General features: G+C 35.1%; 1 protein-coding gene across 4 annotated transcripts; it reads right to left on the reverse strand.

The window, feature by feature from the left end:
• Positions 1 to 28: 28 nt before the first annotated feature.
• On the reverse strand, positions 29 to 27,996 carry MMUT (methylmalonyl-CoA mutase). 4 transcript variants are annotated; one of them, XM_082347579.1, is made up of 13 exons: positions 27,818 to 27,996; positions 23,713 to 24,137; positions 21,829 to 22,196; positions 18,175 to 18,332; positions 17,476 to 17,647; positions 15,945 to 16,193; positions 13,080 to 13,191; positions 11,877 to 11,992; positions 9,901 to 10,016; positions 8,164 to 8,295; positions 6,862 to 7,009; positions 4,314 to 4,481; positions 29 to 535 (listed from the first exon to the last, which is right to left on the reverse strand). In XM_082347579.1, the coding sequence occupies exons 2-13, from the start codon at positions 24,095 to 24,097 to the stop codon at positions 407 to 409; spliced, it is 2,253 nt and encodes a 750-aa protein (XP_082203705.1). In that variant the 5' UTR covers positions 24,098 to 24,137; positions 27,818 to 27,996; the 3' UTR covers positions 29 to 406. The 4 variants fall into 4 exon arrangements, with proteins under 4 accessions (XP_082203705.1, XP_082203707.1, XP_082203706.1 ...); XM_082347581.1 differs by having other exon boundaries at positions 27,814 to 27,936; XM_082347580.1 differs by having other exon boundaries at positions 27,794 to 27,931.
• Positions 27,997 to 27,998: the final 2 nt, after the last annotated feature.

The following is a 27,998-nucleotide window of genomic DNA, read 5'->3' on the forward strand; positions in this document are numbered from 1 at the left end:
AAAAAAAAAAAAAAAGAATGGGACTAGTCAGATTTTTTTTTAGGCATTGTTTAATTCTTAAAATAAAAAGTAAATAGGTTTATAAGAAATCTTTCAAATAAATATCACAATTAAAAAAAATAATACCTTTGTCTAGAGTTTCTGACAAAGTATTGAGCATATGTTATAGAGAGTTTTTAAGGATAATTTTATAGAGAGTTTTTAAGGATTTTTTTTTAATTTTTAAAATTAAAATTAAAGTGAAACTATACATACACACTTATAGCATAACAACATTCTTATAAGTCAGGTACTTGAATGTAAAGCTTTCAGGAAAGCACATATTAGGTGTTGAATAATTGGAAGATGTGGCTTCTTTGATCATTAGTGAAAGAACAGTTTAGAAAGCTAAAACAAAAACAGAATGTTATATAGATTGTTGCTTCTTTTCCAAACACTTCTCAATATCATCAAGCACTTGAACGGCAGCCTTTGGAATTCGAGTCCCAGGACCAAATACATTGGAAACACCAACTTTAAACAGAAATTCATAATCCTGTTGAAAGAATTTAATTAGTAGAACAGACAATATTTCTAATTTCAAGAAAATGAAACAAAAGGACAATGAATGCTGTCCTTTCTTCTTTATCCCCAACGCCCCAAGCTTTCTCATCCGATACACTCTTGGCATTTGGGGCTGAAAACTTCTTCCTTGATTGGGACTGCCACTAGCACCACCGTTAGTACTCCAAGACATTAAAAGAACAAAAGACATCCCGCCCATTTTCCAAACACCCCAGTGTGTTGTTCGTGGTGGGAAGCTGTATGGTCCACCAACTGAGAACTTCTGAGCCCTAAACCATAATTTTCTCTCACCTAAATTTTTACTACTTGCCATTATTTGTGTTAAATTTAGCAACACATTATAGCTTTAAATTTACAAGGCTATTTATTTCCTCCAAGGTAATTTTGTCTACAGCTAGTGAATGGTGTAGTACTTTGAATTTGGCTTCGTGATGGAATTCGATTTTCTAGAAATGAAAATTAACTCATTTAAAAAAATTCTCTGTTGTTGCTGCTGCTGTTTGTTAGTTTTACACAAAGTTTGAGTGAAAAGATTCCCAGGGCACAAATACTGCTCCAGGCTTTAGACTGTTTTAACAGCAGAATATTTGTAGCTGTATCAAGTTTAGGACGTGCTTTAAAGTCCTGATCCTCATCCACTAGGGTGATCATATTTCCAGGACATTCTGGTTTGTGCTTACTGTTGCAGCAGCTTTTTTTTTTTTTCCCATGAGTCTTTTTTTTTTTTTATTATTGAGGTATAATTGACACATAATATTAGTTTCAGGTATACAACTTCAATATGTGTATATACTGCAAGATGATCACCAGTAGGTCTAGTTAACATCTGTCACCCTAGTTACACAATTTTTTGTGTGTGCACTTTTGAGTTTAGAACTTTTAAGATTTATACTTAAAACTCTGTAACACACTGAGTAACTGTGGTTACTAACTAACTGTGGTTAGTAACTGTGGTTACTCTTGGTAACTCTCTTAGTTACTCAGTACTATGTCCTTAGTCTCTAAGGTACTACTTACTTACATACTACTCTCTTAGTAACTTTCAAATATGCAGTACGGTACTATTAACTATGGTCACCATACTGTACACATATACCCAAGACTTATTTATTTTATAATTGACAGTTTGTACCTTTTGGCCCCCTTCACCCATTTCACCCACCCTCTACCACTGCCTCTGGCAAACCACCAATCTGTTCTTCTCCATATAAGTAAGATCATGTGGTATTTGTTGTTTCTCTGTCTGACTTATTTCACTTAGCATAATGCCCTCATGATCCACCCATGTTGTCGTATATGGCAAGATTTCATTTTTTTTAATGGCTGAATAATATTCCTCTGTGTTTGTGTGTGCGTGTGTGTATCACATTTTCTTTGTCCATTCACCCACTGATGGACGCTTAGGTTATTTCCATGTCTTGGTTATTGTAAATAATGCTGCTATGAACATGGGGGTGCATATATCTTTCAAGTCACTGTTTTTGTTTTCTTCAGATAAATATCCAGTATTGGAATTGCTGGATCATACGTACTTCTATTTTTAACTTTTTGAAAAGTCTCTATATTGTTTTCCATAGTGGCTGCACCAATTTACATTCCTACCAACAGTGCACAAGGGTTCCCTTTCCTACACATCCTTGACGATGCTTGTTATTTCTTGTCTTTTTGATGATAGCCATTCTAATAGATATGAGGTGATATCTCGCGGTTTTGATTTGCACTTCCTTGATAATTAGTGATGTTGAGCATCTTTTCATGCACCTGTCGACATCTATTTAGATCTTCTGTCCATTTTTTAACTGGATTATTTTTGCAGCACCCTTTTTAGTAGTACTCATTTTCATTCTTAAAAGTGATCACATTGGATGATTCATTACATGGTCATGCTAATTATCCCCCAGCTACTTCTTTTCTATCTCTATTATTTCCTTATAATATTCTTGTAATACCATAATTCTGCAATGGCACTTAACATCTTATTGCTATAAGCTCCACAATGGCAATGGCTCAATCATTCTGATTAACCGCCATATATTAGTGCTTTCTAATCTAAAATCTAAGAGACTTTCAGTTGAATAATAGCAACATTTTATATATTTACTGAAAACAAATAATGAGAAAAATGCATGGGTGTTAACTGATATATAATTATATTATAAAGGATACCCATGTTAACACACAAGTGTGTCCTTATAGAATATGATCCTTAGTCTTTAAACTCATGGGGAAAAAAGTATGGCAAACACCTACAGATGTTCTAGGTAATTTAAATATCCAGAGACTTATACGAAATATATTTCTTGAAAATGTCAGCTCACTTATATAACAGGCCTGCATTTCTTCTCAATTCATATTTCAATGCCAGTATTTTGTGCTGCCTAATTATTTTGGTTCTTAAATTTTAATATCATGCCCAAGAGCTTAGGGATTGTAGACTCTAAAACTGCATTTTGATAGAAGTATTCCACAGACAGACAGCAATAAAGACTAAAAGCCCTTTATATTCCCAAATAGTAAACTATATTTATGAAGATAAGAGCAAATGTGCTAACAAAAGCAGTTTTGTGTTGACTGTACCACATTAAGTATTGTGTTGTTAGAAAGAATAAGTAATACACAGCTTGGTCGCCAGCCCCACATTGTCACCAATCTCACAACCTCATACATATGTGTATTTTTTCATTTCCTAAGTAGTGTATAAATTCATTATTTTATATTCTGAGTTGTAATGGAGGGAAAACAATTGTAGACATGGGCACAAGGTCACATGTCACTGACAGATTCCTGCTATATAGTGGTGAGACCTTTATAGTATGTATGAATCATTTACTTAGGAGCAGTTTCATGTAAAGTTCTTGTAACTCAATACTTTTTCCATTCTTAGTAGAAAAAGAAAATTTGATATAATTAAAAATTAAATTGGAAATAGACTCAATTTATATCTTAACTATTTTAACTTATCAGGAAGGTGTCCCTGCCCCCTTAATAAATTAATTGACATTATTGTTACCTAGCATCCATTTCTCCTTTCCTAAGAGGATCTACCTTTTTGTTCAAGAATCCACCTCTGCCCCATTCAGCCAATAATTTTTAGGACAGGCTGACTCCATTTTTGTCTGAATTAGGTATTTCTGTCTCTAAGAAAACTATACCCCAATCAAATTAGCTTCATGAAAAAGGGGCTCTTACAGGACCATGTAATTTATACAGTGCTGAGTTAAGGCAACATTTAGGGATGGGAACAGGCAGGAAATGGACAAGGCAGTGACTCTAAAACAACAGAAGTAAGTGCTACCGACTGACTGACTAAAGGACTGGCTCCACTGCTGGGACAAGGGGTGCTCACTCTATCTCTTGGGAGGGGCTGATATAGTCACTGTGTGTTCACCATTTTTCGCTACTCCAGTTGTGAGATTTTATTACTTTTATCCTGTTCCTTCTCCATCATTGCTTATTGAATATAAAGAAGATAGATCTCTAACTAGGTGACTAGTTTGTAGGGAGGCAACTCTCTCATACAGCATTATATATTATTAAATCAAATTATGCATATTGAATTATAATATAGTCTGAATAGAAAACAACATGGATCACTTTTATAGAATTTACTTAGTAAATGACCTAGGAAATGATTTGGCTCTAAATCTGCAACAAATTTTTAGAGAAAGTATATAGAAAATTAAAGAACTATGAATAAGCTACTCAGGTGTCCCATCATGGTACTAGAAAATGTAGGAGATGAACAATACCTGTGGTGGTATCACCCCCCCACACATGACGAGAATATCCGGCCGTCCAAGGGCGCTGAGTTCCTTGATGAGCTCAGGAACCAGGGTCTTATGCCCAGCAGCGAGTGTGCTCACACCCACAGCATGAACATCTGCATCCACAGCCTGCTGGGCCACTTCCCGGGGAGTCTGAACAATTCAAAAGTAAAGAGACAAACCATTATTTATCCCTAAATGTGTTTCTAAAGTGTTATACTACTTCAATCAACATTCCAAGATTTTCCTCATTAAAAATCTTGAAGTGAATATAACTTCATACTTCACCATCAAACACTAACTCATCCAATTATTATAATAAACACCAGGGCTATATCTGCTTCTAGCACTACAAACTATCAATTAGATTTAAGTTACACCAAAATATAGTCCTCCCCAAAATGTTCAAGATAAAGTAGGAATATAGGCAAAATATATATTATCTCTTCATTATAATTTTTAAAAAATACATCTGTTGTCTTCACTATCAACATTTACTGAGAGGTAACATGGCATAGGGTTTATAAAGAAGTAAAAGACTGAAAATAAAATGCAACATGAAAAAGTGAGCCTTAGGTTTTAAAATAGAATAGGAAAGAACAAGATGGTGGACTAGGAAGCTCCAGGACCTCATTCTCCCATGGAAACACGGAATTAACAGTAATATATGGAGCAAAATAAGGTGAGAACTATAGAAACTAGTTAAGGGGCTACAGCACCCAGGAAAGTGCATAAACAAGAGAAAGGACAGTGCCAAGGAGGGCATGCCTCTCATTTATTAACTAATTTAACCATTGGGATATAGAATCATAAAGGATGTTTTCAAACATTCAATTATGAATTGAATTACCAAAGATTATATCTGCTCTGTAATGAGTCTGTGACATTGCTTTGATACTATACACATGTATTTAAATCATTTCATATAAAAAGTACCTACAAGTTTCTCATTGTAAATATAATGTAAATTGAGACAACTGGGAAGGATAAGGCCACCTGAGAAACCACTGCACAATTATAAGCACTAAAAATACTATCAAAATCTGTCAATTTTCTGAGTTGGCAAGATTTTAAGGCTCATAATTTTAGTGCAGAAACAAAAGATTCTATACTCAGTAATGGAGCCACATTCAAGAAGATCTCTAGGTAAGTCACACAACATATTGGTAAAACCTTGCGTCTGTGAAAAATATTAACACATGAAATTAAAACCTTTAAAAATGTGCATATTCCTGCTATTGATTTCTTAGAGGTAAGACATTTAATTTAAGCATGATTTGTTACTCATATCATCCATGCTACCAAAATTGATTAGATTAAAATTCCATTTAGGGACTTCCCTTGTGGCACAGTGGTTAAGAATCTGCCTGCCAATGCAGGGGACATGGCTTCGAGCCCTGGTCTGGGAAGATCCCACATGCTGAGGAACAGCTAAGCCCATACGCCACAACTACTGAGCTTGCCCTCTACAGCCCAAGATCCACAACTACTGAGCCTGCGAGCCACAACTACTGAAGCCCGCGTGCCTAGAGCCCGTGCTCTGCAACAAGAGAAGCCACTGCAGTGAAAAGCTTGTGCACCGCAACGAAGAGTAGCCCCCGCTCGCTGCAACTAGAGAAAGCCTGCGTGCAGCAACAAAGACCCAAAGTAGCCATAGATAAATAAATAAATAAATTTATATTAAAAAATTCCATTTAAACAATTCAGTTCCATGCCTTATGTTTATATAAATTAAACTGTATTTTAAATGATCAAATGTTGCAATTTTAAAAACATCAAATCTAATTTTAATTAAATCAGTCATCAGAGAACTGCATGATTGTACCTTCAGCCACAGATAAGTTTTTATTTTAATGATGCAGAATTATGGTAACAAAGTTGGTGGTACTAAAAGACAAATTATATTTTTGCAGATGGTATATAATGGGGAAATAAACTTTTGGTTATTTGAGAAATTCCTTTAGATGCCAATGGCTGACAACAATTTTTAAAAATTCTTTTATTTTATGAAAAATTATTTTCCAAAAGCTAACCACTAAATGTTGAAAATGCATTATATTTGATCACTATTTAAAACAAACAAACAAACTAAAGCAAAAGGACAGCAAAATGTAAGTAAAAAAGTAGAATGGGAAAGTATTCAACTTAGAGGAAGACTGAAAGCAATCTAAATACAGTGTATACTATTTGTTTAACCTGAAACATATTTGAGATTCTTAACAAAACCAACCTTAAACGCCTAAGACTCTAAACACATTTACATATTTATCTACCAACACAGTTCAGGACATGTCTCCAGAAGTCTGTGCTAACTCTTTATAGTAACAATTTCTTCTAGCCTCTCTAGAGTAGTATTTTAAAATCCCAAATGGGAAAACACTTATGGGAGACTCTATAAAGGCTGGGCCTCTTCAGGAAGATTTACTTCTTTCCTGGTGAAAATGCAATGAATACTCTTTAGTCTTCATTCCAGTTGACCTATCCGCAGTATGTAGCAATAGTACTTGAAATTCCTCCCAACAATTTTCAATACCTGAAAAAGAGGACCAATATCCACATCAAAACCAAGATCAGCAAATCCTGTAGCAATAACTTTTGCTCCTCTGTCATGTCCATCTTGTCCCATTTTTGCCACAAGAAGACGAGGTCTACGACCTTCACATTCCATGAATTTCTGAACCCTAAGGAACATTTTAAAATACAACAGTTATATATTAATTGTCCAAAGGTAAGATATAAGACTCTAATTTATTTGCAGTAAATCTTTCAAGTTTATTTAAAACATCTAATCTGTTTACTCATATTTTGTTAGTATCTCTGTTTCACATTAAGAACTCCATTAAAGCCTGAGTATGTTTACCATCTCCCCCCTTAGAAAAAAATTTGAAAGATGGCACAGACTGTAAGCCTGTAACACTGAGAACATCACAGTGAAGCAAGATAAGGAAATAACAACTTTACAACTTAAGACAGTCCCCAGAGTACAATATGCAGAAATAGTTAAATATAAACTAAAAAATGCCTTCAGAAGTATTTGTACATATACATGACTCCTAGCTGTTTTGAACTGTCCATATCTCACTTACCCTTCACAAGTGTGAACTCCCCCAAGGTGACCTCAATGTGGTATCTTAATGTATAATCAAAATACTTGCTTGCTTAAATCAATAAATTTACGCCTCAGATGAAAAAGCACGAAGAAACAAATTTATTTTTGTTAAAAGAAAAAAAAATGTTCCATTTCGATGACTTTCACCTTGGTTGTTTTGATATTTATCTCATATATGAGTAGTGACATAATATTTTTCATGGAAAATTTATTACAGTGGTTGAGAAAACCAATCATCAGGAAGCTACTACTCACACTTCAGAAGCATGATCAATTTATATTAATTCATATTTCCAAATCATGTTTGACAGTTATTTACTGTCAGTCCAGTGACGAGTGATTTTAATTTATGCACAGATGGCAACCAAATATTTACTTTCAAATAGGAAAAGTAAGATTTTATAATTATTTGAGCAATTAAACAATGTAAATAAAACTTCAGAAAATATGAAAATGTACCATCGTAAGGAGATTGAAATCTAAGTACCTGGAGGATATGAAGCAATATCAATGTTAGTTAAACAAACATATGCTTGAAATGAGAAACTCCTAAAGGGGACTGTGGTGAAAGTTCAAAATATTATTTTAGTAAAGCTACAGATTAAGAGGAAAGTACAAGTCAAATATTTTCCAGTGGTATGTGAAAAAATTAAGCCCACTGTCGATTCATGGGGATTGTGTTAACAGAAAAGATGACATTCTGGTTTAAGAAATCTCACATATTACCTCTTGATAGCAAATGATATCTCTTTACTTTCTCCAAATTCCTGGCGATAGGCTCCACTCACCATACGATCACTAGCTTTATGCTCACCAAATACCTTTTTCATGGCATCTGTGATTTCTCCAACTGTACATCTAAAATATTAAATGGAAGTTCTGTTAACATCATTACTTGGGATAAAAATATTTATTTAACTTAACATTCAATATAATTATACATATTTTCTTACCTAAGTCAAAAATAGGCTGTCAAAAATCTAAATCCGAATGCTTTCTACTGCATTCATGATAGGATCTTTCCTCAGAATACTTATGAAAAAAAATGATTCTGAATGCCTTTACTGAAAAATGACTGAATGACCTAAAAACTACTAATAGACAAGTATCTAAAGGTTACTGAATAATTCATTGCTTAACAATACAAATGGGCAAAGAGCAATATTCCTACTGATATTTTTTGATAAAAAGTAAATCTTTTAGCATATTCCATTTGGTTATTAATTCATTCAACACGTCTTGAGTGCCTAATATGGGCCAAGCACTGCTAAGTGCTAGAGATACAGTGATAAGTAAGACCAAAAAAAAAAAAACCAAAAGTACCCGCTCTTGCAGAATTTATCATCTAGTCAGGGAATACAGATAATGCACTAACAAACAAATAAATTAATAAGATAATTTTATGGTAATAAGTACTATAAAGACACTAAAATAGGCAAAATGGAATGAGGTGTTTGGGAAAAATGTTTTAGGGATACTGAAGATATGAAGATACAGCTTCTGAACTAAGACCTAAATGATGAGAAAGAGACACGCAAGGGAACTTAAGAGGGAAAAGTGTTTGAAAAGGAAATGCTAAATGCAGAGGCTCTGAGAAGTAGGAAAACAAGTTTTATGTTCTAAAAATAGAAAGAAGGACATTGGTACACAGCATAACAAAGGAAGTAGGATAAGACAAGGTCAGAGAGGTAGGCAAGGATCATATCCAGCAGTCTTGCAGGCCATGGTAAGATTAGGTTTTAATTTAAAAGGACTGGGAGACCACTGAAGGATTTTAAGCAGAGAAGTCATCTTATTTCTTTTAAGAAATTAAAACTAAAAAAAAAAAAAAAAAAGAAATTAAAACTGAAAAACAAACAAAAAAACAACCAATATACTATTCACTCCATCCCTTAAGCACTTGAAACAACTTAGAAGTCCATTATATTAAGCAATAAACAATAAAAGCAAAAATAATTTATTTAGTGACATTATCGTATATTGGGAGAAAAGTTTTTGTGTCACTTGCTTTTCTGCATGTTCTGTAAGGCAAAGTACTGACTGCCTTTATGCTGGACTATCTTTTCAGAGATGTCTACATAGTACACAGTCTTGGAAGACAGAGATACTGTCCAGCTTGGACAAAGGGCAGGTTTGATTACTGTCCAACATAATAATGTCTCCCTATCCTTGAAAGTATATCAAACTTCAACCTGCAAATCAGTGACACAGGTTTATTATAATAGCTTCGAATGTCCTGAGCCACAGGGAAATACACGAATATTAATACACTCCATTCAAAATGTATGAATGTTTTAAATGCACAGATGTTTAAGAAAAACAAGAATTTTTTTTTTTTGGTTTCCAATATTTTCTTTTAGGCTCACATGGTTTATAGAATCAGCCTTTTATTTAAGTACACCCTGAAAAACTAAACTGGTCAACTTTTAGGATTTGGAAATCTCCAAACTTACATATCCTTACCTTGCACGAGTTGCATCTACTGCAAGAGCGAGAATATTCCCATCTCCACTGGCAGCACATGCAGTCAGGGCACTGAGACACCGCTCAGCCAAAGCTTGATCCCTGCTGGATTTGACCTTACAGAAAAGGGTAAGGAAAGGGACCATTTATGTGATTAGGGAATAAAACAGAGATCAGATTATACTCTTATTTATATCATATGGAAATTGTTCCATAATCCTAACTTTAAAAACAAAAGAAAAAAATAGAAGAGAATAATATGTATCCTAGCATTGATATTCATTACATTTATTCATTCCCTCAACATTTAAGGACTTCCTAAAATAATACTAAATTCTGTATAACACTGATAATTCAGAAACAAGCAGGGCAATAATAAATAATAGTGCTGACCCTCCCAAGTAGTACATGCTACTTAATAGATTACAACTTAGGGAATATTTTAGTTATATTTTAAGTTTCCCTTAGCTAATTAATAGTCTACTGGTAATAATATGTATGTATATCGCTATTCTACTTAAAAATAATCCCGAGAGAAAAAGAGAGACAGAGACAATGAGAAATACTGCAAAAGAGAGAGAAAGACAATGAAAAGTGTAGTCAAAAACATTTTCCCTTGGGTCTTAGTTCTATTCTGCTCTGCTAACAACCTGCCTAAACAAAGTTACCTAAAATCCAATTTTTTACAAGTTTTCACCACCTGTAAAGAAGTCTAAAATATGATACTGCCTAAGATGCCACTAAAATTATATCATATCTATAAGCACAGGTGGGTTAGAAAATTTATATTAAAGGCAAGGAGGAACCCAAATCCATTATCATTATTGATTTTCTCACTCTTACCCAAAATAAGGTAGATATCATTTATGGAAAGTGGATGCCCTCAAGCTGTGCGTTTAAGAGAGTTTAAGTACAAGTGAGGAAAAAAGCAGTTTTCCAAATACAATAAATATTGAGACTTTTGTGACCACTGGAAATATAATGCTACATCCTAAATAGGACCCTTTAAAAAATGACAAAAATGTGGGAGAGGAGTCATTATCTCCTGAATGAGGGTGAAAAAGGAAATAATATCATTAAACATCTGCCATTAACTCTAATAGAAAAAACAAATAGAAGTTGAAAGTTACACATACAGTCTAACTGGACAAAGTCTACTGGATTCTTAAAGAACATCTGAACTGAGGGGAAAAAAGTCCTATCTTAAACAATCATAGGGAAAGTTAACAGAGAAAACCATTAAGGAATTTCAACTTTCCTGCCTTAGAAATAGCAGTAATTACTAAAGCCAGAGATTAAGAGACCAAAGTAGATTCATACAATAGAAATATATAGGTTACAGCAGTAAGAATTAATATGTTTTATCTATTTTAGTATTTTATATACTTTGGTTCATCTCAGTGAGAAACTGGAAATTAAAAGTTAAAACAGTTCTCTAGTTTCAATCTAAATATCTTTCATTCTAAACTGTATCTTACTAAAGCACTATTCAAATTTATTTGAATTTTTTTTTTAAATTGAAAGCAAATGATTCTTTCATAGTAGTATCAGGAACATGGAAATAAATTACAGTGAGAAGACCTGGGTTCAAATATGGACTCTGAACTTAATTTTGTTTTTAACTTTGAGTGAGTTATATAATCATCTAAGACTTACTTCAAATGTGTAAATTATAGGAGACATTATTATTATGGTGTGGTTTTTAATAAGAACGTATAAGTTTCACAGAGGCAGATATCATGATTAAAAACATGAGTGTTTGGTGTCAACAGACTTAGAGATTTGAGTCTTGGATGCTTAATTATTTATCCTGGGCAAGTTACTCCATCTCCCTTATCTTTAGTTTCCTTACTTTTAAAATGTTGGGAAATAATACACACTTCATATGGTGGTTCTAACAATGCAGCAGGACAGCGTGAGGGCTTGGACAGTGCCCAGCACACAGAAAACGCTCAAAATATGATAGCTGTTATTACCTTCTTAAGTTTTTCAATCTGCTTGTTACGCACTGAAGTATTATCAATTGCCAGAACATCCACAGATTCTTCTTTTTCCAACTGGTACTTATTTACTCCAACAATTACTTCAGAACCTGTTAATCTCCCAGAGGAAAATAATATGTAGATTCTATTCACAAATAACTGTCTAACAGTAATGCTCTGATCACCACACATATTTTCCTTATAAGTTTGATATTTTTAAGTAGTATTCTTACTCTTAATGAAATTTCAATATAGATCAGTGAATACCAATATGTAATGGGGATAGGAGGGGAAAAGACAGGTATATATCAGAATCTCTGTAAGGGAGGGCTTTGATTATTCACCCAAACTATATGCTTTCCCAGAGTTTCTGATAAACTCTCTTCTAACACTACGAAATTAAAACTGTAGTAGCAGCTACCAACTAAGATTTATGAGGTAGAAGACAAACATGCAATGGCTTTTCTAATATTTTCTTGAATCCTCTTACAGCCAATCACTTTTAAACAAAAAATACCTTTAAAATCTATAAGTGATAAACCAGAATTACAAATTATACTTCTTTAACACTATAAATATATTTTGCCTCAAACTACTAGATTATTACTCTAGCTAAAGACATCTCGCCAAGAAAAGAGGTATATCCTACCTCAGGATATACCTCTTTTCTTATTTTCTTCATAAAACTTACCATAATCCATAACTATTTTGTCTATTTATTTGTTTACTTGTTCATTTTCTCTTTCTCTCTTACCAAAATGTAAGCTCTAGGGTGTAGAGACCATGTCTGTCCCATTCACAGTTGTATGCCCAGACATAGCACAGTGTCTCAAATACTAAAGACTAAAAAAGTACTGGCTGATTGAATGAATAAATAAATGAATAGTCCAATGCAGAGCACAATGACCAATAATAATGTCATCTTCAAAATGGTGGAGATATCTACCCACATATATACACATAATAAGTGGGCAAACCTCCACACATACTTTCTACATGTGTTTGCTCATGTGTATCCAGGCATGCAAAAATACAAACACAGAGATAGATACATACAGATTCATGAGAAACATTTTATCCAAGTTTCATTTTTCTATAATTTTTGTTTTACTAACTTTATATGTTATCTTCAAACAGAAATTAATATTTCTTTTTAAATACTGGATTTCACATATAAACTTTTCTACTTTATCTTACCAGAATCTATTCTAGCTTGTCTTCGGGCAGCACATTCTTCGATTCGAAGTTTAGGTATTCCCTCTGCTACAGCTTTGGCCATTCCACCCATCTCTTCAATTTCATTAATGAGCTAACAAGGAAAAACAGATTAATAAAACTAGAAGAGAAGACGAAAATATTTTAATAAACAAATGTGTTATGTTATATAATTACTAATGTTAATAAAATCATAAACTATTTTAGTGGTAAATTTAATGTTTCATAAGAAAAGAATTAACAACAGAGCATTAATTAGAAATTCTGCGGAGTTAATAATGCTGTATTAGGGGGCTTCCCTGGTGGCGCAGTGGTTGAGAATCTGCCTGCCAATGCAGGGGACATGGGTTCAGCCCTGGTCTGGGAAGATCCCACATGCCGCGGAGCAACTAGGCCCGTGAGCCACAATTACTGAGCCTGCGCGTCTGGAGCCTGTGCTCCACAACAAGAGAGGCCGCGACAGTGAGAGGCCCGTGCACCGCAATGAAGAGTGGCCCCCACTTGCCACAACTAGAGAAAGCCCTCGCATAGAAATGAAGACCCAACATAGCCATAAATAAATAAAATAAATAAACCCAAAGTTTAAAAAAAAAAAAAAGTAAGCTGAAATATAAAAAGTAATAATAATAATAATGCTGTATTATATATTTGAAAGTTGCTAAGAGATAGATCTTAAAAGTTCTCATCACAAGAAAAAATATCTGTAACTGTGTGTAGTAATGGATGTTAACTAAACTTATTCTGATAATCCTTTCACAATATATACATATATTAAATCCTTATGTTGTATACAAACTAATACAGTGTTAATATGCCAATTATATCAATAAGAAAAAAGACATTCTGTGTTTAAAATTATTTAAAAAGACAACAGAAAAACTAACAAGCATATTTTGGAAAACACAAAAATCTCTCGCTCAAGTCTTAGAAGCCAACTAATGATAACACTAATTCTGTAATTTTTATTTTTAATTACATAAATAAAGTTTTTGTGGTTACATAAATACTCTAAAAAGTACATCTCAAAATGCCATTTTATTTTTCGATTTGAGCAGCAGAGTAATGATATAACTCTAGCATTACTGACATCAAGAAACACCTAAACCTTCAATCACAGCCTCATATATACATGAGACACTGGAAAATGGATGGTGGAATGGAATACGATTTCGTAGATAGGAGCAAGGTCAAACTGGCTTTCTGCTGATGGATTCAAGAAAGAAGAACCTGTACTAGATTCAAAAGAAGCCAAGAATCTTCTAGGAAGCTAAAAAGAAGGGGACTACTTGAGAATTTGCAACTACCTCTCTCCCATTCTGTCAGGAAAACCAAAATTTACTGAACTAGAGAAGCAATGGACTATGAAACATCAAGTACAGGGAGAGGCAAGAATAAGATGTCTTACTGAAACAAAAACCTACATTATGAATGCTAAGACTGCAAACAAAAAGGCACACAGAGGAAACAGTGACAATACAGGATATAAAAGAAAACTTCAAAAAATATAATGATCCTCAGAAAAAGAGGAAGAGATTCTGTAATAATGAAACAACTAGTATGAATGCAAGAGGAAAAATTAGAAAACAAAAATGAGCTCTCAGAAATTAAAAATACGATATATAAATTTTAAAGTATTTAAGTAGAAAGATAAAGGTGATGACTCTCCAAAAAACCAGAACAAAAACTCAAAGATGCATTATAGAACAGATAAAAATGTCAGAAATCATTTAAGGAGGTCCTTACCTGATAACCATAAGTTCTAAAAAGAGAAACCAAAGGAAAATGAGTGGAGAGAAATTATCAAAAAAATAATACATGACAAATTTCCCAGAGCTATGATAACATGAAAAAGGGGCCAGGTGAAAAATGTCCACCAAAGGGGACAGTGCAGGAAAAAATACACACACCAAGGTACATCAACACAAAAATAAAGAAAAGATCCTGAAACTTTCAGAAAGAAACATCCTGAGTGAGAATAGCATCAGATTTCTGAACAGAAATACTGAAAGCTAGAATAAAAAGTAGGTGAATGCTTACAAATTTGCTTACAAACTCCCAAATGAAAAATTTCAAACCCAGACTATCAATTAAATATGAAAGTAGAATAAAGACAGTTTCAAACATTCAAAGTTTCAACTAATTCATCTCCCATGCGCCATTTTTAGGAGGTTCCCATAAGATGTGCTTCAAAATAACAAGGGATAATCAACAAAGAGACAGGATTCAGGACACAGATACAACATAGCAGAGGTGAAAAGGATTCTGACAATAATGGCAAAGGGAAGGTCAAGGACAGCAACGGTCTAGAGAGAAACCAGTCTAAATCAAATGAGAATATAGAGGACTTCAGGAAGGATTTACATTGAGATATAATTATATTGGTAATATGGGACAAAGGAAAGAAGGGAAAAGATCCAGCTAAAATACTAAGCTACCATACTAGCAAAGCAGTAGATAAGGTCTAAAATTGATTGAATTAGAACAAACAGTATATACATGTAATTTTAAAACATGGAGATAAAAACAAACAAAAAGATGTAGCTGACTCAAGGAAGCAGGAAAACAAGCAAGTGGAGGAGAAAGGACTGCTTTTTTGTTATAGTCTTTTAACATTAGTTGTCTTTTTAACTCTTTGAAATAAAATACTTTAATACAAATACAAATGTATTTTTAAATTAAGTTTCAGTTTTAAATACTATAAAGTCAAATCTAAAATTCCCTTTTCTCTGAAACACTTTATAAATCTTGATATAAATCTATAAATGATTTGATTTATATATCAAAAATCTATAAATCTTTATAAATCTGTAAATCTTATAAACAAAGTTTCAAAGAGGAGAAACTGACCTTCAAGGCAGCGTCATAAACATCATTTGTGAGAGATTCCATCATATATGAACCTCCCCAAGGATCAGCCACTTTAGGAATCCCAGATTCTTCTTGAATAATGATTTGCGTGTTCCTGGCAATTCGAGCACTTTTCACAGTTGGCAAACCCAGGGCTTCATCAAAAGAATTTGTGTGCAAAGACTGAGTTCCTCCAAACACTGCTGCCATTGCTTCTACTGCGGTACGAATGATGTTATTGTAAGGATCCTAAAACATTTAGTAAAAGGCAAAAAACCAAAACAAAACAAGGCCAACAATTGATATATATTGCAGCCGTAAAAGATGACAATGATTAAGCAGTGGCTGATGCATACTTTCTTTGCCAAAGTCTGTATTAGTTTTCAGAATATCTAATAAATTTAGACAAATTAGTAAACAAACCAGACTTAGGATTAAGAGCCAAAGGATCTAGTCTGTGCTTAGGCACTAAAACATCGCCTCTTATAATCATCTGAAAAATGAAGTATTTGTTGTGCTTATTTTTGTATTGCCTAAATAGTCTTCTATATGTGCATCATGAGTGTATACTTTCTCTACTTAGATAATTAACATACCTCATTTCATAATTCACTATCTCCTAATTATTGTATACCTTGAAGTATCTACCCTAATGAGGTACACAAAACTGGCAATGATTTATTAATAAACGATTAATAAAACAGATGAACAATGGACTATGAGACAAGAAATATGACTTCTAGTTCATTCTGTTCCTAACTGTGATTTGGGCAAGTCATTGGACCTTTCTGAACTTCAGCTTCCTTAGCTGTAAAAATGAGGCGGCTAAGTCAAGAACAATTACTAAAGTTCTTTCCAACTCTGAAATCTATATTTCTCCATTTATAAGTACCTGAAATCATATTTAATAGGGAGACTACTAGTTTATATTTGTTTTAAATTTATAAAAGCAATGTAACTTTAAAGTTATAAATTATTTTAATGTATCAAAATAATTTAATATGGAAAGAAAATGCATGTTAAAAAAGATCACCACCACATAATTTTTTAATGAAATGAAATTTAAATAGATTACCCAAGTGATAATAGTTTTTAAATGGCTTGTTTGCATGCATGCTTATTTAAACACAACTATAGTAAAAAAATTTGTAGGTATAAAATCAAATTTTAATGAGGAAGTTTTGTGTTAAGAATTTTAACCATTAAAATTATTTAAGACAATATTACTTAAATTATAATTTGTACTTCTTCCTCATCATATTTTTTTACTTTTAAAAAAGTAAAATACACAGCCTTATATGTAAGCTAAGATATAAATGATTTTATATTGTTAACCACTAGAGGGGGCCAATTTTATTTATTTATTATAATTTGTGTAAAAACAAATATAAGCATGTGTTACGCTTCAGAATAATTATGATTTTCAAATATTAGCAGATAAGTTCTTAAATCTGTTTCTTGACTATGCCAAGTTGCTTAGAAGAAAATATATGACTTTACTAAAATTCTACACTTTAAATGTTATACATACTTGCTCAGTAAGTGACCATCCTGATGTCTGGCAATGTGCTCTTAGAAGAAGAGATTTAGAGTTTTTAGGCTTAAACATTTTCTCTATTAAGTGAGCCCAGAGTCTTCTCCCAGCTCTCATTTTTGCTATTTCCATATAAAAGTTCATCCCAATTCCCCAGAAGAAAGACAACCTAAAATAGTAAAGTCCAGAATTTGATTATAAAATGGAAATTAATTGTATCACACACACACACACACACACACACACATACACACAAAAAGCTCAGATTTTAATTTCAAGCAACTTAGTTTGAATTAAAATCAAAGCATATGTACTTCAGTAACCTTAAACCTGTAATAATAGATGACTTCTGTATTTTAAAATGGAAATATTAAAAGAACAAAAGCAAATCTGTCTTGAAAACCATATTTACATTTTAATATTATTTGTCAAATGTGCTGGTTAATTGTGTTCTCTGAACAGCAGAGGCCAAAATTCCTCTAATTTACCAAGAAGTACAGTCAAATTTAATTCTGAATTTTAATTATAAACAGTATTGGCTTATTCTCTCTTTATCACTCAGATAAAACATAAAAAAAAATCTGGTATATTTATATATACAAATTCATTTTTATCAATATATTTTGTTATACACTCATAAAATGGTCCTGTGAACTTTCTTAATGTTGAGGCAATATTGGAGTTTAATTTACTCACCTTGGTGCAAATTCATCAATTGTCAGCCCAGCTTGGAGTCCAGTTCTACAGTACTCCAACCCATCTGCTACAGTATAGGCCAGTTCCAGAATGGCATCAGCCCCTGCTTCCTGCATATGGTATCCACTAATTGAAATTGAATTAAATTTTGGCATGTGCTATATAAAATAATAAAAAAATACAACTGTAAATAAAAGTATAAGAAAGGTTCTATTAAGTCTATCTTCTAAAAGACAATATTATTTTAAAATGATATTCGATTCAGATATACTAATTAGTTCATAATATTAACTGAAAATATTTAATGTTTAGTTACATTCAATTCACTTTCCAATTAAAATGGCTGATCCAATGAACCACTGTAAGGACTGTACCTGTTTTATTTTTCTAGTGAAAAAGAATCACCAACCATCATTTAGCACCAAAAGTTAAACTCTGAAATTAGCTGGCTGAGGTTAGGAATGTAACCTTTGGCCCAAGAACTGAATGATGACATCTTTAATTCCAAACTCATGACTTCGACCTCATAAGAGGTCCTAAGACCTCAAACCTTTGGGAGAATCTGCTGAAGATGTATAAATTTAATTATTATTAACTAGTTATTAATTATCTTATTTGAATGAACTCATTGAATATGCATAAGTACACAGTGGGTAAAAAAAGAAAATGATTCAGTGCTAGTACTGTATATCAAAACAGGAAAAAATGCATGGCTTAAAAATCAAAGATTTCAGTTTGATTTACTGTGACATTTAATGCTAAGGATAATTCAGACAGGTTCCTTCTACCACAACCACTAATCCACTATCCCCCTAAAATGTCACGTTAGGTGGGGTACATATCACACAGAACCTGCAGAACCAAAAAACTATTATCCTTCCAAGAATTAACCAAAGATAAAATAATAAAAACTAAATCAGACACTCATTACAGTTGGTTCAGAACATGGACTCAAGTCAGAGTGCTCAAATTCTAGTCATGTCACTTAACTAGCCAGAAGACTGTAGGCAAGTTTCTCAACCTTGTTATCCCTTGGTTTCCTAAACTATAAATTAGATAATAACTCTACCTTCCTCATGGAATTGTTGCAGGATTAAAAGAAACGATTCATCTAAACAACTTAGTACAGTATTATGCCAGTACACAATAAGTATTCAAAAAAAGTTAGCTGTTGTTAGTGTATGGTATGGATTATCTGTATTTTACATTTGCAAATATTTTATTTATAACTAACCAAGAGTTCTTGAAAAATGTTCATCACAAAAGCAATAAGGGGATTGAATTACATGGAATTGAGAGACTACTTGAATATATTTGGAGTTACAAACGAGAAGGAAACAAACATGTGCTTCTCTACTGAGAGGAGTTTAATAGCAGAAATTTTTTTAAGAATAGTAGAAACACTGGGAACATTGGAATATTATTCAGCCTTTAAAAGGAAGTAAATTCTGGGCTTCCCTGGTGGCGCAGTGGTTAAGAATCCGCCTGCCAATGCAGGGGACATGGGTTCAAGCCCTGGTCCGGGAAGATCCCACATGCTGTGGAGCAACTAAGCCCGTGAGCCACAACTACCGAGCCTGCACTCTAGAGCCCACGAGCCACAACTACTGAGCCCACGAGCCACAACTACTGAAGCCTGCGTGCCTAGAGCCCGTGCTCAGCAACAAGAGAAGCCACTGCAATGAGGAGCCCACGCACCCCAATGTAGAGTAGCCCCCGCTCACCGCAACTAGAGAAAGCCCGCATACAGCAACAAAGACCCAACGCAGCCAAAAATAAATAAATAAAATAAATAAATTAAAAAAAAAAAAAAAGGAAGTAAATTCTGAAACAGGCTATAAAATGGATGCAATTTAAGGGCATTACGCTAAGTGAAATAAGCTAAACACAAAAAGACAAATACTGTATGATTCCACTTATATGAGGTACTTAGAGTAGTCATATTCATAGAAACACAAGGTAGAATGGTGGTTGCCAGGGGCTGAAGGAAGGGGAGAATGGAAAGTTATTATTTAATAGGTACAGAGTTTCAGTTTTGCAAGATGTAAAGAATTCTGGAGATGGATGGTGGTGATGGTTGCACAACAATGTGAATGTACTTAAAGCCACTGAACTGTATACTTGGAAAAGATTAAGATGGTAATTTTTATGCTATGTGTATTTTGTCACAATTAAATATTTTTTAGAGGAACAACATAAAAGTTTAGTTACTTCAAATAACATACTTGATCAATATCTGAAACTGGCACTTTTATCACTTATTTGAAAGATTATATAAAGCAATTTTGAACTTGCAGATGACATTAGTGTTTCACAAGGTTAAATGCCCAAGTACATAACAGCAGACTGGTACTATCCACTCCAATAGCCATTCTCCACTCTCCTCTTGTAACTGAACCATACAGTCAGTGCCAAAGTGTTCTACATTTCCAATCTTCTCTCTTTGTGTCCACTGAGATGTAAGTGGAAGTTTGGTTTGTTCCTTCTGGAAGTTCACCTTTAATCAGAGGGGCTAGGTCCCTCTCCCCACACAAACACAGCCGGCCCACCTACTTCCTTAATCATGAGCTGGCACACAAACAATAGAGAAGCCAAATGAAAGGAGGCTGGAATCCTCACGACTGCAGTGTTTCCATACAACCAAGACCCTGAGTCTACCTTCCAACTTTTTTTAGTTGAAACAGAATTGACTCCTATTTAGTTAAAGCTACTGCTATTTGTGTATGTGTGTGTGTTTGTCATATACTGCTCAAATCAATCCTCCTGTGCATGTGTTCTTGAAATTGAAAAAGGTGATAGGCATGTATTCTATACAATTCATGTGAGCAGATGGAATCTATGAAAAGCAATAAAATTGAAAAGTATAAAGTTTATCAAATGAGGAGAGCAGGCAATGCTAGCAAGAGTTCTGAGATAACAGCAATTACAAGAGGTAAAGAGATTAAAAAAAAGGTTTGATGATGGAGAAGAGATTTGCCCTTTGCCATGAAATAATGGTCTAATTTTAAGGTAGGTAAGAAGAGAGCATTGCCAGCAAAAAGTAAAATGGGAATGATGGGGGAAAATATAAATGAATTACTCAGAGGAAATGAAGAAGCTTTATGTTTCTCTGTAGAAGGATTGCTGCTAATATAGGAATACTACAAGAACCTTATTTTCCCACCAATCTTGGGAAAATGAACCTAGTTCAGGGGTGAAATATTAGGGACCTCATTGTGGTTGCAGATATAAGCGTTATCTTCTAATCCAGTTTTTTGCAGAAATAAAGCTAATATTTTGATCCCCATCTGTCTGACACCAGTGTCTATTCACAACTGAATCTGAACTTTGGGGAGAAATAAAAGAAGTGTAAATTATAAGCCCTCCCTGATTCTAACAAATATCAGAGAATAAAAATTTTAACAATAAAGAAAATACAATAAATGTCTACTGCCCAGAGTCCCATAGGTAATGACAGACCATAAAACTAGTACATTAAAGACCAAAAACTAAAAACTAACAATACACACACATAAACACAAAACCCACACCCTGACTCTATACTACAACTATTACTCTGACTCAATTACCAAATTCAAATTAGGCTATGGCATTTTATAAAAATTCCTACATTCAAAGAACTACAGCAAAATCTCTAAGAACCACAAAGGATACCTTTGCTGTATATTGGAAGATGTCAGCAATAATTTTCATGGATGGTTCTGGAGGAAAAATGTAAGTATTTCTGACCATAAACTCCTTTAGTATATCATTTTGGATTGTACCAGTAAGTTTCTCTTTAGGTACACCTTGTTCTTCCCCAGTTACTATAAAAGTTGCAAGAACTGGAATAACTGCTCCATTCATAGTCATGGAAACTGACATTTTTTCTAAAGGAATTCCATTGAAAAGAATTTTGGTATCTTCCACAGTGTCAATAGCAACTCCAGCCATTCCAACATCACCACGAACTCGAGGGTTGTCTGAATCATAGCCACGATGAGTTGCCAGATCAAAGGCAACTGATAATCCCTGCTGACCGGCTAAATATATAAAGAAAAATAATGTAGGATTAGAGTCTGGCATCAAAGTAAACTGATTTTCTTTAACACTACTTAGTGTTGATTCATCTCATCACATTATACTTTTATAATAAACATTTTTTATGCTCAAAACAAACTTAAATAAAATACTTTATTTCCTACTAAAAGTCTGCTGTTTCCCATGTGCTAAAATGCACAAAGTGAATTCCAGACTTCACTATAATAAAGGACAGATGGAACCAAACATGTCATATATCTCATGTCCATCTCAAGATTTTATCTTAATGATTTTTTTTTTATTTTTAATTTATTTTTGGCTGCGTTGGGTCTTCGTTGCTGCCCGCGGGCTTTCTCTAGTTGCTGTGAGCAGGGGCTACTCTTCATTGCGGCGCGCAGGCTTCTCATTGTGGTGGCTTCTCTTGCTGTGGAGCACAGGCTCTAGGCACGTGGGCTTCAGTAGTTGTGGCATGCAGGCTCAGCAGTTGTGGCTCGCAGGCTCTAGAGCACAGGCTCAGTAGTTGTGGGACAGGGGCCTAGTTGTGCTCCGCGTGGTATGTGGGATCTTCCCAGACCAGGGCTCGAACTCATGTCCCCTGCAATGGCAGGTGGATTCTTAACCACTGTGCTACCAGTGAAGCCCTATCTTAACAATTTTTGATAGAAATATATTTAAGATTCACGAAAACATATGGCTGTTTGTATATAGTTAACATAATTTAGTATTTGTATGCTCGCTTATTTATTTTTGTTCTTGTCTTGACCATTCAAATATTATGGGAAATAGAATTATGAAAACCATGCAAAAAACTGAAATTTGTACATGATCATTTGTTTATTCCTTTCTTTGACCATCACTTAAACCATTTTCCCCTCCAATTCCTATCCTGACGGTTTTAAGTAAAAGCTTCTCAAAGGTAAAGAAAGCCAAGGTCTCTTTTCTTCATACAACTTCACTTCACCTAATTCCTTTTACACAATGTGCATGTAAGTATTGTTTACTCTCAAGAATTTAGCACTTTATTCTGGGTCATCTATCTTTTTTTTTTTTTTTTAAATTTATTTATTTATTTATTTATTTATGGCTGTGTGGGGTCTTCGTTTCTGTGCGAGGACTTTCTCTAGTTGCGGCAAGTGGGGGCCACTCTTCATCGCGGTGCGCGGGCCTCTCACTGTCGCGGCCTCTCTCGTTGCGGAGCACAGGCTCCAGACGCGCAGGCTCAGCAATTGTGGCTCACGGGCCCAGTTGCTCTGCGGCATGTGGGATCTTCCCAGACCAGGGCTCGAACCCGTGTCCCCTGCATTGGCAGGCAGATTCTCAACCACTGAGCCACCAGGGAAGCCCCATCTATCTTTTTGACCATGGAAGTTGAAAAACATTTTTTTCAGAGTATAGCCTTAACTACAAAATTATAAAGTGACTATTACCTTTATAGAGATTAACCAGCCTCCCTTCAAAAAAACCAAGATGAGGAAGTGTATGTTTGATCATAAATATTACGTCTCACTAAAATCTCACCCTTAATATTGTCCTTATAGAACTTATTGCTCTCTTCCACAGTACTAAAACCAGCATACTGGCGGATGGTCCAGGGCCTAAAGGTGTACATGGTGGGATACGGCCCACGTGTGAATGGCTTTACTCCTGGAAGTTCTTCAGGTAAGTCCTTGGTATCCTTGCTGGAATATAGAGGCTTTATGGAGATCCCCTCTGGGGTGTGCCATATTAGTTCTTCCGGGTTTTTGCCTTTCAGCTGCTTTTTAGCCAGGGCAGCCCATTCTGGGTGAAGAGGGTGTTGCTGATGCAGAAGTCGCTGCCATATAAGCCTGGAGCCTGATGACTCTTTCAGCTGCTTCAGGTGATGAGGTGAAAGCAAAAAAAGCCGACTCTTAGCCCTCAACATGATGGAGCATGGAAAACACCCAACAGGAACAAGAACTGACCTAGAAAAAGAAACACAGTGCATATGTATTTATAAGACAGCAGTAAAATAGGAGCTTTTGGTGAAAAGGGAAAAGAAAAAGAAAGGGTATATTAGTATGATTTCATCTCTTCTCCTCTGCTGCTCCCTCCACCTGATATTTTTTAACTCTGGTCCCTCTTTTCCATAACTGCTATCATTGTTCTAGTTCTAGTCCTCTTCCTCAAGAGACTCTTAGTTGGTTTTACCGACCAACCTTACCACCTCTCATCCACTCCACACACTGACACCAATGAAAACATGATCATGTATCACACTTCTCTTAAAATTTTTCAAAGGCTCTGCATCACGTAGAGGATTGAGCATAGCCTCCTAACTAACTTTTTCATTCAAAAGGTTTTTATTTAACACCTACTTTATGACAGGCAGCATTGGACGCTGGAGAAAAAAGTAGTGAACGAAACAGGTATTCAAGGCCCCCACGACCTGATCCCCGCTTATCTCTCAGAATCACCTCTGTCTTTGACCTCTACACATTTTGTGTTCTAGAAATACTGGCTTATCTACAGTTCCCTGCATACGTCAAAGTTCTGTGACATGCTCTTGCTCTTCCATTGACCTAGATGCTCTTCTTTGGCTAAGGCATCACCTCCAGTATGCGGGGCTTTCTATGTGACAGGCACTCCTTAAGGACTTTATGTAGAGCAGCAATTTTAATCCTCGTAACAGCACCAAGAAATAGGTACTAATATTATCCCCATTTTACAGATGAGGAAACTGAGGCACGGAAGAGCTAGCATTTAAACCTAGGAAGCATTTAACTAATATACTCACAGCCTGTCCCTGAAACTACAAGCTCAGCTAAATGGCCTCTTCAGTAATCCATACCACAGAGCTCTGTTTCCCTCCTTATACATTTATCATCTCCCACACTACAATATATTAGAACGTTGTTTTTTTTTATGTTCATATAAAACATATTTCTTTATATATGTTTTATGTTTATGCAAAACACACGTATATAAAATTTCATATACTGTATATATTCTCCTCTATTCTATAAACTGATCCAACATCAGAGTTGTACATTCCTGATAATTAGCAGAGTCTTTTTCATCATTTTAGGTAACTAAGTCCGATTTCATCATTTTACAGATGTAGAAATTAAAGTCCAGAGAAATACAGAAATAAAGTGGCTTGATCAAAATTCCACACAGAAAAGCAGTAACTGTTCACCTGAATTACTAAATCCTTGTCAGAGTCATATAGTCTCAATATGTAGAGCCTAGTATTTTAAAAGATTTTGAGTTGCAAATTTTATCAATATAGTCATCATGCCATGTAGTAGATAAGGCAACAGCAAAGTGAGCCTAAAATTCTATTTTCCATACTATTTCTTACCTATCAATTTAGTGGAGCTTAAAAGAAAATAAGAATAACCAACATTTGTTAGGGAGTTGTGAAACAAAAGACAATCCACTGGTGGGAGTATTAACTGATTTAACTATTTCCAAAAGCAAACTGGCAATATGCACAAAATGGTCTCTGAAATGATTATGCCATTCCACTGAGGGCCATCAGTCCTGGGAAAGTTACTAGATAAAATACATGTTCCCGGAGCTTCCCTGGTGGCGCAGTGGTTGAGAGTCTGCCTGCCAATGCAGGGGACACGGGTTCGAGCCCTGGTCTGGGAAGATCCCACATGCCGCAGAGCAACTAGGCCCGTGAGCCACAATTACTGAGCCTGCGCGTCTGGAGCCTGTGCTCCGCAACAAGAGAGGCCGCGATAGTGAGAGGCCCGCGCACCGCGATGAAGAGTGGCCCCCACTTGCCGCAACTAGAGAAAGCCCATGCACAGAAACGAAGACCCAACACAGCCAAAGATAAATAAATAAATAACTAAATAATAATTAAAAAAAAAAAATACATGTTCCCTATAGTTTTACTTGTAGTAAAGAAAACTTAGAATCATTAATGTCTAACAATGAAGAAATAAGTGAATTACAGTATATACAAATTACAGAATTTTATATAGCTATTAAAATATGTTTAGGACTTCAGCAAAACTAATCTTTGATGTCAGAAGTCAGAAGAGTGGTTACGTATGGTGACTAGGAGAGAAAGGGAGCAAGAAAGGAGCTTTGGGGTGATGGTCTTGATCTGAATTCCTATTACAAAGATGTGTTCAGTTTGTGGAAATTCCTCAAATTTTACAATTATGATATGTGCACTTATCTGTAAGTATATTATACGTAAGTTAAAATTTAAAATATGTTATGCACGGTTTCTTAAAGGAGATAGGCTCAAAAAGTATTAAGTGAAAGATAAAAAACTATACATGCAATGTGTTCAACTAGTTAAAAAGTGCATAGAACAAAGTCGAAACAGAAATACAACAAAAACAATTCCTATTTTTTTTTTAACTATAATGATTTTTATTCTATTAAATCCATGGGGTCCTTGTCATCCAAGTTCTTGTGAGCCATAAACTACAGGTACCAGCTTAAAAGGTGGGTGAGAAAAATAATTAATTTATAACTGAACCATTAGGGTAGTAATGATATAAAAAGTAATCTGAAAACTGCCTGAGACTAGATTGCAGACAGATAATATCAAACTCACTTCACACAAAATACAGGTAGGGCTTTTCTAAACCTGGATAAATGATAGGAAAGAGCCCTATATAAGTGACTTCCTAAAATCGCATGGCAAATTGGTAACGGTTGGAAATAGACATCACTTTTAGATAAGAACACAACTTCTGCTGATGGCAACAGGATTTCTGCATTCTTCTCATATCCATCAAGAGAGGCTTCAGCATCCAAAGAAGCAACATGCAAAGCAAATATAATAAGTTATTGACGGTTAGAATGTATTAAAGAGCAACGATGAAGCAAGCCTGACCCCACACCCTCAAAAAATATGGGTAAAACACCTACATACAGCTCTGAATCAAATAACTTCCAAGTTTGTTTACATGTGGTTCCGCACTAATACTTCAAGAAAAGCTAGCTTGGAGAGGACAGCATACAGCATGCCAATTAAATGTACTATTAGCATAAATAAATCATTAACCATAAGAAAATACTGGGAGAAAATCATCAAATGATTTTAAATGCGACACAAATTCACAAACAGATTATTGAGTTTCGAGCTTATGAAGGATTGCACTTTCAAGATAAAAATGAGAACAAGTTAGTAATTTACACTTTCATGTCAACTTAGACCTGTCTTTCCCTCTCTCAACCTTACCTTCATCTGTACACAGAAAGACACTTCCACTCCCGCCACCTCTTACAAAAAACCCTCACAATCATCGCGGCCTAGACGCGAGGCAGCTGTGAAGCCAGCACATCCCTGTGAAATCTACAATCGCCCTCGGCCTAGAGAAACTTCGGGGTGCCTGGGGGGCCAAGGAAGATGGCGACATGGCCTCTGGGACAGTAAAGGCACCTTCTATCCTGCAGTACCTCCGGACTCCCCCTCGCTGAAAGAGAGCGGTCGGTGGAGAATCTAAACCTAAGAAGCAAGTAGAGGAGAGTGGGATCCCTTCCCGGTCGTAAAGTAAAGAAGGAGAAAGTTGGGAGGTTGGGAGGAGGGAAAGGACCGAGGCTCAGAGGACAGGTAAGGGGGGAGAGAGGAGTCTGAAGAATGGAGGGATTTGAAAGGCTGACGTGCCTCAAGGTGCACGGTCTTACTCACGGGTCGGCCTATCTCGGACCGCGGATGCGGGAGAGGACGGCTGGACCTCGGCGCCCCAGCCCTACAAGTAAAAGGTCCCCAAAGCTGGGCCTGCGACCAAGCAAACGCAAAGGCCAGCGGGACGGGACGGGGGCGTAGGCCGACACCACCCTCTTTCCAGCCAATCTCATTGCGCTCTCGC

The sequence above is a fragment of the Balaenoptera borealis genome (genome assembly GCF_965194805.1).
Source record: "Balaenoptera borealis genome assembly, chromosome: 12".
In the NCBI taxonomy this organism is placed as follows: Eukaryota; Metazoa; Chordata; class Mammalia; order Artiodactyla; family Balaenopteridae; genus Balaenoptera; species Balaenoptera borealis.

What these genes read in the sequence shown, in the direction of transcription:
- MMUT (XM_082347579.1), bottom strand. Translation starts at nt 24,097, where the DNA reads ATGTTGAGGGCTAAGAGTCGGCTTTTTTTGCTTTCACCTCATCACCTG. An exon ending in TCTTCCAATATACAGCAAAG is followed by an intron (nt 18,333 to 21,828) that starts GTATCCTTTGTG and finishes TATTTTATATAG; the next exon opens with CACATGCCAAAATTTAATTC. An exon ending in ATATCATTTGCTATCAAGAG is followed by an intron (nt 7,010 to 8,163) that starts GTAATATGTGAG and finishes AATGTTCCTTAG; the next exon opens with GGTTCAGAAATTCATGGAAT.